Source organism: Halichoeres trimaculatus, unplaced genomic scaffold, assembly GCF_033239565.1.
Source record: "Halichoeres trimaculatus isolate MK-OKI-2021-1 unplaced genomic scaffold, fHalTri1.1 fHalTri1_scaffold_6, whole genome shotgun sequence".
In the NCBI taxonomy this organism is placed as follows: Eukaryota; Metazoa; Chordata; class Actinopteri; order Labriformes; family Labridae; genus Halichoeres; species Halichoeres trimaculatus.
Window position 1 is genome coordinate 18,997,753 of NW_027437184.1, and position 10,175 is coordinate 19,007,927.

General features: G+C 39.7%; 1 protein-coding gene and 1 long non-coding RNA gene across 2 annotated transcripts in view; one reads left to right on the forward strand and one right to left on the reverse strand.

Moving 5' to 3' along the window:
- The window catches only part of LOC141791740 (uncharacterized), a 46,558-nt gene extending 36,457 nt beyond the window's left edge, over window positions 1–10,101 (reverse strand). Inside the window, exons 1-2 of the long non-coding RNA XR_012598332.1 lie at window positions 9,727–10,101; window positions 8,210–8,437 (exon numbers count right to left, since the gene is read on the reverse strand). This is a non-coding gene — a long non-coding RNA (uncharacterized LOC141791740). The remainder of the gene's footprint in view (window positions 1–8,209; window positions 8,438–9,726) is intronic.
- Window positions 1,477–8,446, forward strand: LOC141791739 (multidrug and toxin extrusion protein 1-like). Its single transcript, XM_074672381.1, has 16 exons — window positions 1,477–1,662; window positions 4,125–4,226; window positions 4,377–4,445; window positions 4,530–4,678; window positions 4,791–4,833; window positions 4,966–5,010; window positions 5,153–5,250; window positions 5,389–5,486; window positions 6,237–6,418; window positions 6,650–6,758; window positions 6,895–6,970; window positions 7,126–7,195; window positions 7,294–7,426; window positions 7,512–7,606; window positions 8,088–8,133; window positions 8,217–8,446. Exons 1-16 carry the CDS (start codon window positions 1,477–1,479, stop codon window positions 8,444–8,446), a joined length of 1,731 nt encoding a protein of 576 aa, XP_074528482.1.
- Window positions 10,102–10,175: the final 74 nt, after the last annotated feature.

A 10,175-nucleotide genomic window follows, 5' to 3' on the forward strand; every position in this document is an offset into this window, starting at 1 on the left:
CTTTGGTGAGAATAGAGAGTCTGTTCCTGAGTGAGACCACATCAGGTCTGGCTGAGTCTGCGGTCATAAAAGAGCTGAAAGGGTAATTTCACTACCATCATGGTGTTTTTCCTAAAAGGTTGGGAAATTCATACAGGTGATGGCTATTACAGCTTGTGCCTTAATTAATTAAATGACACTTAAATAATCAGAAATATGTTAAAAACGTTGGGTTCTTTTGTTGTTTTTTATGGATGCTTCAAGTTAGTATAAGTTATTACATGCTAATAATAAATTAAATTACAAGAGATTGTATTTTTTTTAATTAGTGTGAATATATGTAGTTGCTAGTGCTTCTAGCCTCAGGTGAACACTCAATCAACTGCATACTTTAACACTTCCCCATAGGCTTGATATGTTAAGACAGCAAGTTGATGCTTGGGACTGACAATCAAATTTCCTACACCAAAGGTTTTGGGACACCTTATCATTTTTTTTGATGCAACACTGATGTGCACCAATATCAAATCATGAGAAAAATTTATATGTTCACATTTTGTAGCAACTATTCACCTTTAATAGTCTTTGTCCTCCAGAACCTTCACTAGCTCCCCATCAAACAGCAAATACACTAAAATCCTCCTCCCCACATACAAAGCCCTCCATAACCAGGCCCTTTCTCACCTCTCCAGCCTGCTCCACCACTACACCCCCTCTCGTAACCTCCGATCATCTGAAGCCCACCTCCTCTCCCTTCCACCTGACACCAAGCACCAAACCTGGGGGGACAGAGCTTACTCTGTTGCTGCCCCCACCCTCTGTTAGCTTTACCACTAAACATCCATACCTGTCACAACCATAGACTGTATGTGGACAGTGGACAGTGTGGCTGCGCCATTTATCATTGTACGGTTTTGAAGCCAAAATACCCCCCGTCACAGGCGCCACCATTGTAACAATTTGCAGCCAGAGTCTGCGCAGTAGAGACGATGAGGGATTCTGGGACAATCTGAGTGGAGCTGGGTGACAAAAATAATATACATATTTTTCTTTCAAGAGTCTAATCACTTCTTGACTCTACCTCCCGACATATTTTACAATCCCCGAAAAAAATACACGAGAACGGCGGCTGTCAATCATCGTTAAACGTTACATAAAGCCTAATTTTTAACCTCAACGCAGATTTATTATGCTTCAGAGAAAAACAACCAGCCTTCATTTTGCAGTGTTTTAAGCTCTGGGGACAATTTTCCAGCTTGAGGGTGGGTCTTGGGCTGAGGGTTATGATTTGTAGCAAAGCCCTAGGATACTGTAAATACTCATTCTTTCCAACAGAGAGCTGGAGGGGGGGCATTGCCTCAGCTATTGATTATCTTCCAGGTAAATGGTTATCGATTCAATCCCCGCCTTCTTGTCTGTGTTTGAGGCAGAATTGTGGTGCATGAAAATCGTTCATTATGGGATTGAGTTCTGTTTTCTGCTGAGTCTCATTTCAGCATGGGAGAGTTATATACAACAGCTGCAAACAGAGGAGTAAATGGACATACCAAAACAGACGAATCCCCTCCTGCTGCTCACAGTGTTGACTCATGCTGCAGATCCCTGCTGAAAAGGATGAAGCTCTGGGTGCCTGCTGACTACAAGAATGAAACTGTTCGATTTCTAAAACTAGCGGGGCCAGTGGTAAGATTGTGTGAAGATGTGATCGTTGACAAGAATCTGATGTGGATCCTCACACAGTGATTTTTTGTAATTCACATTAAAAAGGTTATGTTTCAGCACAGAGGACATCTAGGCGATCAACATGCAGGTCAGGGAGGTATAACCAATAATTAACTTGACCGTAGACTGGAAAGAAAGGATTGTGGAACTTCAGTGTTGTGAAAAAAAAGTTATTTTTTTGTCTGTGAGGGAGCTCAAGAGCACTTTAATGTCCTCAATCAATCAATCTTTAATAAAGTAGTGTCAGATCACAACAGGTTATCTCAAGACACTTTGCTTATTATGCTCAGGAGCTCTACATAAAGATCTTTACACCTTCTGCAGGGAATGTTCAGCTCGGTCTGTATCACTCTTTAACACAGGGGTTAAACTGTTAGTGATAATGTTCATTCCCACCCACGATCAGCAGTTATTCTGCAGTGGTTTGTTCAACCTTGAGAGTCTATCAATAAGATGAAGAGTGAGGTTACGTTTGCTCTGCTTAGTAGATGACTTGCAGGACATAGCTAACCAGGAGTCACTAATGATACACATCATGGACAGATGTTAGAGCACAGGCTCTCAGCTGCGCTAAAAATAAACAGCTGTACGACATTTGCATGACCTCGGCACGCTGTATCCAGTAAAAAGTTGTCTTGAATAAAGAACATTTGTTTTGATCTGATCTCCATTTAATTCCAAAACAAACATACGTCTTGCTAAAAGTAATTATGACAGTGTGTGGAGACTCCGGGCCACAAGGTGGCGAGGGAGTGCAATTAAAACAGATCCTCCTCATAGCATCTTTAATGAGCTAACCCTGATACGATCAGTCCTCACGCTAATACCAATGACACACTATATGTATATGAAATATTAAAATCACTCAGGAAGGAGCTGTTACAGACTTCTGTGAGAACACAGCATGCCATTTTATTTGTTCATTTGTCCAATAGTACAAATGAGTCTTGTAGCACAGTAACCTGAAAGTAGCCAAAGTGACATCTAGAAAACCACTTGTGTAATTTACCTGTTGTCCAAAACTTACACAGGCATGTTTTCAAGCCATATGTTCAACAGGGCAAGCAGCATTAAAGAATTTATTCTTGTACATGTATCACAAAAAGTACAACGCAGGATTATGGCCACAGTGAGAGACAATATTAAGATTTCAAGATTTAACCACAGACTGTAAAATAATAGATCTCATCTCACTGGACTTGAAGTGAAGTTGCCACATAAACTGCTCCCCCTGGTGACTGGCTACAGTATAGGTCAAAAACTCCTTTTTCCCTGGTCATTATAATGGGCTGTGGTCAAACTTTAACAGATAAATACACCTCCTCACAGCTGTATGCTGTGGTGATAAGGAGGCATTATTGGGCTGCGTTGTGCTCACCTCCTCTTTTTTTCTGAAAAGTTTCTTTGTCTTTAGATATTAGATGTTAAAAACAGAGTTTTACATCACGTTTAACAATGATTTACAGCTGCCATCCTTGCATATTTTTTTCAGGAATAGTAGGAGACTTTTGAAAGAAAGAAATGGGATTATTTTTGTGACCCACTCCACACAGATTCTGTCCTGTGCAGACTCTAGCTGCAAGATGGCAGACATTTTGGCTTCAGAACCCTACAGTGTTAAAAGGCAGAGCCACAGTGTCTAATCTAAAGTTTATGGATTTAAGTCATGAAGCTACAAGAATAAAGTTGTGATGTGAGAAGAGTTAAGATGTAACCTTACAAAAAAAGTCCATGAGAATTCTGAAAAATCAAGACGAAACCAAAACATCAAACTGCCTCCTGCTCTAAAATTAGAGACGTAAGGTTAGATTTAACATCTGAGACTGAACAGTTGTTACAGAAGCAAGCACAAGCTGTTAAGTAGATTTAGAATCGTGGTACCTACAAATTTATGCTGCTCTGCCGGTCCATCCCAATAGAAATCTCCTCTAATTATTAAATGTATATGCATTAATATAGGATGCATAATAAGAAATAGAAATCAAAGAAAACGGTATATTTGTTCATGTCTCCTTTCAACAAAATTCTAATTTTTTGAGGAGAGAAATGGTTTGCTCATTCACAGAACCAGACGTGTATCCATTCTTCACAGACTCCTATTCAGCGCACAAACCTGGCACTTGATGGATGCAGACTTTTAGTTTTCTTTTGTGTAAACCTTTTGATGCCAAAGGCTGTCAAATACCTACACCGGCAATCACTCGAGCTATTTCTTCACGGGAAAGAGAGGTAATAAAAAGAGTTTCAGAAACACAATGGAGCTGCAGCAAAACCAAAGCAGAGCACATGTCAGCTGCCAGAGCCGAGAACAACTTTTTCATACCTCCAGGCCTTTTGAAATCTTAATACGTGCTTCACATTTGGCAGAATTAATTTGTGTTTTTATAGTTTTGAAAGTGGGGGGGCATGATTTTGTTTTTCAGTTCATTTCACAGTTGATGAGCTTCCTGATCGGCTTCGTCAGCATGGTGTTCTGTGGTCACCTGGGGAAAACAGAACTGGCGGGTGTGGCGTTAGCAATAGCAGTGAGTGATCTACTCAGATTTAGTTCTGTCTGCTTTGGCATTTTCTGTCAAAGTATTGCTTTTGAATTCCCCTGCTTGTTTAACTTAGATATAAATTCAAGTCGGACTGTTTAACTTCTTGAGGACTGAGATTGTGTCATTTCATTCTAGGTGATCAATGTCACAGGTATTTCCATCGGCTGTGGTTTGGCATCAGCATGTGACACTCTCATATCTCAGGTATTCAGTTTATTTATTTTTATTTTTCCTGTGTCAATTTAGCCGATTAACTTCATTTTCTTTTTTGTACATTTTTTCCTGCAGACTTATGGGAGTGGTAACTTAAAACGTGTGGGAGTGATCCTGCAGAGGGGGGTTTGGATTCTGCTGTTAGCGTGTTTCCCATGCTGGGCCGTCCTCATTAACACTCAGCCCATTCTGCTGGCTATCAGGCAGAGTGCAGAGGTGGCAAGGTGACTAATTTTTACACCAAACAGTATAATTTAACCTCTAAGTGCTTAAATCATATTATATTATAAAGTTATTTAGCACAGCTGGGTGTTCTTCTTGTCTTGTACGTCAAAGTCTCTCCCAGCTGTATGTGAAGATCTTTATGCCTGCTCTGCCTGTAAGTTCAGCTTCCTCTAAAATTTCCCAAAGTGCAATTTTGTCTGGGTTTGTATGAGCTGTGTTGAATGGTGGTTTTGTTACATCATTAATCTCATTAACTCCATTCATTGCATCGTGTCGGATTCTGCAGGCTGCCTTCATGTACCAGCTGCAGGGGAGGTATCTTCAGAATCAGGTGAGTCTAATAACTGGTGTGAAAACAGCATTAATCAGTGGACGTTTGTTGCGAACTGGTTGATTTTCTTCGTACTTCATGAAGGATCTGGTATGATAAAAGTAGCAGCTGCATTCAAATAGCTGCTCACTGTGGTTCACAGGGAATCATATGGCCTCAGGTGATCTGCGGAGCTGTGGGGAATGTTTTAAATGCATTGATCAACTTCGTCTTCCTCCGTCTCCTAGATTTAGGGGTAGCGTAAGTATTCATAATATTAGTGACTATGATTTTTATTGTTTAAATTATTCAGTCCTCATTTCTAGACTTGGTTAAAAGTATTATTTACCATGACTGCATTCTTTGTTTTTCTTTTCCTCTGTGATAACACCACCTTAGTGGATCAGCAGCTGCCAATGCCATCTCTCAGTATACCTTGTCTGCGCTCTTGCTGGTATATATCTGCTCCACGGGACTGCATAAAGCCACATGGGGTGGTGAGTAGGGTTAAAACTAAATAGTGTTGTTATACTCGCCAAAGATGTCTTTACAGGTTATGTCTTTTTTTTAGTCACAGAAAGCTATTGGCTATAGACATTTTGAAGGTCCCATATTATGCTCCATTTCTGCATGTTTAATATGGATCATTGATGTCTTCATGAAATGGTAGTAACATGTTTTGGTCCAAAAAGCCAATAAATCAAGCACAGCAGCATTGTTTCTAACTGCTGATGTCGACAAATCCCCAAAATCCAAACAGCTCGTTTTAGGTCAGGATTTTATAGTCACAAGCACTAAGTACAGGTTTTGTCATTAAATGACACATTTTGTGGACTGGGAGTAAACCCAAAGACCAACAAATTTCACTAAAAGACTTAATAAAGTGATTTTTGCATAATATGGGACCTTTAAAGCACACATGTGGCTGTTCAAGTCTGAAATACATCAGTATGTTAAAACTGTCACTGTGAGGATGCAAGCATCAGTATTCAGCATGACAACAACGGGCATGTTTTCAACTGGACATTTTTGCACTTTCTATACTCTTTCTTACTTTTGTTTTCTTAAATGCTGCGGTGACTCCTGAATTTCCCCTCGGGGATAAATAAAGTATTTTCTATTCTATTCTATTCTATGTCTGTGAACTCTTCATCAAGCAGACAAAGCAGTAAAATAACAAGATAGCATGAATGTTGCCTTTTCATTGTTTAGAAATACACTTCAGCTCACCACATTTTATCTTACAGGCTGGTCAATGGACTGCCTGCAGGAGTGGGGTCCTTTCCTTCACCTGGCTCTCCCCAGCATGCTGATGCATTGTCTGGAGTGGTGGCTCTATGAGATCGCAGGCTTTCTGGCAGGACTCATCAGCGAGGTGGAGCTGGGGGCTCAGTCTGTAGTTTATGAAGTGGCTGCTATTGCTTACATGGTAACTCGTGACTTTGTATTTATTTGTCTCGGAGCCAGAATTTCTGTTTAAGCTCAGTTATTGTGGCTTTTTATCATGTGTGTTCTGCCCTGACAAGGCAGTAGCTAATACGGTTTTACTGCAAGGTAATAAAGCCGAATGTTTGCTGATTTTGATTGTGTTTTGATAGACACAACAGAAGGCAAAGGAAATGATTAATTTCGTAATAGTTGCATTGTCCCTGCCCCACAGTTTCCAATGGGTTTCGCTGTTGCTGCCAGTGTTCGAGTTGGAAATGCTCTTGGTGCTGGGAACACAGAGCAGGCTAAGCTATCCAGCAAAGTATCCCTCATCTGTACAAGTAAGAACTAAATATGTATCGTGACAAATTTAATCATCATCATGTGCCGATCACTACAAAGCATACTTTCCTGGACCCTTTCAAAATTTTTCCTTTGTCTTATAATTTATACAGTGTTTCTTTTGGCCAAATCTAGTTACTGTGTCGTGTTTTATTGGACTTTGCCTCGGGGTTTCAAAGGATGTAATTGGTTACATTTTCACCACAGAAAAGTAAGAACAGATTTTAATACAACATTCAAGAATGTTTGCACATTTACTTGAGAAACAAACACTAACAAGCAGACCTCTGCAGAGAAAGCTCAAACTGCATCGATGATTAACTCTGAGTCTTGAAAGCAATTATGAAACCCTCTTCTTTATTTCAGAGACATCATCCAGAGGGTGGCTGATATTATGAAGATGTACTGTTTTGTTCATGTTGCCGAGGCGTTTGCGGTGAGAGCCTTAGCTGTACAAGTATTTTCATTGCGACCTCCAAAGAATGAAACCTGGTATTCTGGTTCATCTTTTCTTCCTCTGTTTGTCCTCCACAGGGCGTAACAGGAGGAATTGTCAGAGGGACAGGGAAGCAGATGGTTGGGGCTGTATGCAACTTTGTGGGTTTTTATATCATTGGGCTCCCCATTGGAGCATCTCTGATGTTTCCTATCAAAATGGGCATTTTAGGTGAGAACAGATCACATTTACCAATGATCTACACATATTTCTAGCATGCATAACTGACTATTCCATTATAAAATCTCTCTTCTAGGGCTGTGGTTGGGTCTTTTTATCTCTGTTGTGGCGCAGTCTTTATTTTTTACAGTTTTTCTATGTAAACTTGACTGGAAAAAAGCAACAGAACAGGTAAGATACACTAGGGGTTAGATTAAAAGATGTAATGATATTACACATTTTTGAAATGACAGACTTTAAAAAGGGAGCATCACACATTTTCTTAGGCTTTGTACTGTCCCTCTGGTATCTTTGTAGTGGCTTTAGATTTACAACAAAGAACAAAATCAAATTCCTTATCCTGTCATTACAGAAAACCTTTATTTAAGCCTCCATCTAAAACACTTTATTTAGCTACTGTCTCTTAAAGGGTCCCTGCTCCACAAACTCCCTTCCCTCTGATTGGCCAGCCCTCTTAATATCTGTTAGGGAGGGGACAAGCCTCCTTCAAGAGCATCATACGAGGAATCATAATACTCCCTCTTTAAACTTGACCTGTGCAAACATCAAACCGTGCATCTGAAACTAATTGTCAAGCATGTTTTTTTGTGTCTTGAACTGTCAGTAATGTGAAAACAATGATTAATTTCTTGTTTTGAATACTTGTTTATAGGCACTGGTGAGAGCAGGAGTCAAAGAAATAGAAACAGATAATAAAGGTAAAGTCAAGTAAATTTGTTTTACATACAGTGACATAAGGACGTCCACAACTTTATCTATTCATGTTTTCCTTACCCCTCAGCCTTGGACTCTGATGGGAAACAGGGCCACATTGTGACCACTCGATCCAGTTCTTTAGATCCAGTAGAGGAGAAGCCGGGAGCACTCGGCTCAGGTCAAAAAACATCGGATGACGCAGCACTATCAGTCAGGCAGCTGGTGGTGCGACGTGGGCTTGCTGTGCTGCTCATGCTCGTCATCCTCGCTGCTGGAGTCTTCATCAGTGAGCTGCTCATCAGGCTGCTGAAGTGAGGCAACAAGTGACCGTTATTAGACAAAACAAAGATGTGATTCATCACAGTTTAGAGGAATCTTAACGTTGAGCTGTAAAGCTCAGACAAAAGCACACACAGACACAATGAACCAGAAGAAAAAACTGAATCACAGTCTGTTCTCATAGGTCTGCCTGCACTCATAGTTTCAGTTGTTACATTTTGATGTGATAAATATGGCACTGATAAGGCAGCTTACATCTTCTCACCCGGAGCATTCCTTATTTCGCAGACATTTCAGGCCATTTATTGTGCAGTTATGATAGGGAAAAGGCTGCATTTGAACGACTGTTTAGTAAAATTCCTCTGCTGTTTTCAAAGTGATAATTTTTTACAGCTTGAAGATATTAACAGGTGTTGTAGATAATAGAGATCTGATTTACCCTTATCAATGTTAAACTTACTGCATGTCATTGTCTTTTAAAGTGCAGCTGATTTTAAAAACTGCATGTTGTGTCCATCTGTTGTATATTAAATAGATCAAACCCTGACACATTCAGTCATATTTTGGAAACTCTAAAAAGCAACATGAATAAAAAAGGAGAAGCCAATGACAAGCTGAAAAATAATTTGGGAACATCTTTATGTAAACACATGCTCCTCATATATATATAGTCTGAATGAATGCCACGTTTAGAAATAGAATGATAAACCGCTAAATTTAGGCTGCAGCGCATCATTGGATGTGAGCTTTCATCATCAAAGAGAGAGGCTGCCCCTTTTTTTTCTTTGGTTTATGTTTCAGTCCTTTGATCTTCTTTGCCAAATTCAATGATAATCAAAGGTCTGTATACTCACACTGCATCATGCTGTCTGCTTGGAGACATGTCTAACTGGGCAAATCAACCACCTGTTTAACATGCAGAAGCAGCTAGCTAGCTCAGGAGTCATTGTTATGGCCACACAAACGTGAGGAATTCAGTCTTTTAAAAATCCCCTTATTTTGATCAAAATGTATGACAATGGCTCCATATTTTTTGACACATGTGATTTCATTTCTGGAGTAAAATTTTAGGCACAATAGGGCATTCAGGCTTTATTATATCAACACTCTCTCTAAATGATGTAAGTGTAAAAGTATCACATTTTCATACATTCTTGGAAATAGTGTAACACGAGAGCCAATGTTGAGAAGGTGAGTCCCAGCTAGGTAAATTAGGATGGAGATGAGCAGTACTGAATCAAATCAATCCCAACAAGTCAATGAGCTACAAGCACTGATACACATGCAAATTTAAAGCAATATAAAAGAAAACTCACCACCAGGCAGCTTCTTCTTCATCATCTTAATCTTCTTCTTGTAGCACCGGGCTCTTTGAACGTCAGTTCTTGTTTCAAAAGTTCATTTCCGACCCTGTCAGTTTTCCTGAAAGCTGTCGTTTCAGCATGCAACACTTCATCTTTGCCCCTTTTGGCTGCTTCAATTTTCTTTTTTTCTTTTCTTTTTCTTATTTTGAGATTTCTCAGTTGCCTAAATTTTCAGTTTCACTCCTGATTTTGATGTCAAACAGGCAGCGTGGATCAAACTTCCTGTTCGAACCACAGTTCTACCGGCAGGGATGGGAGTTCACAAAACATTTGAGCTTTAATTAGTTAATTCATCCATATTAGAGCATCAAAATCTTCAATAGCTAAAACACCGAATGTTCATCAAACTACAGTTGATCTACATGTCGTTGGTTTAATAAAAGACACAAACACAATATAAT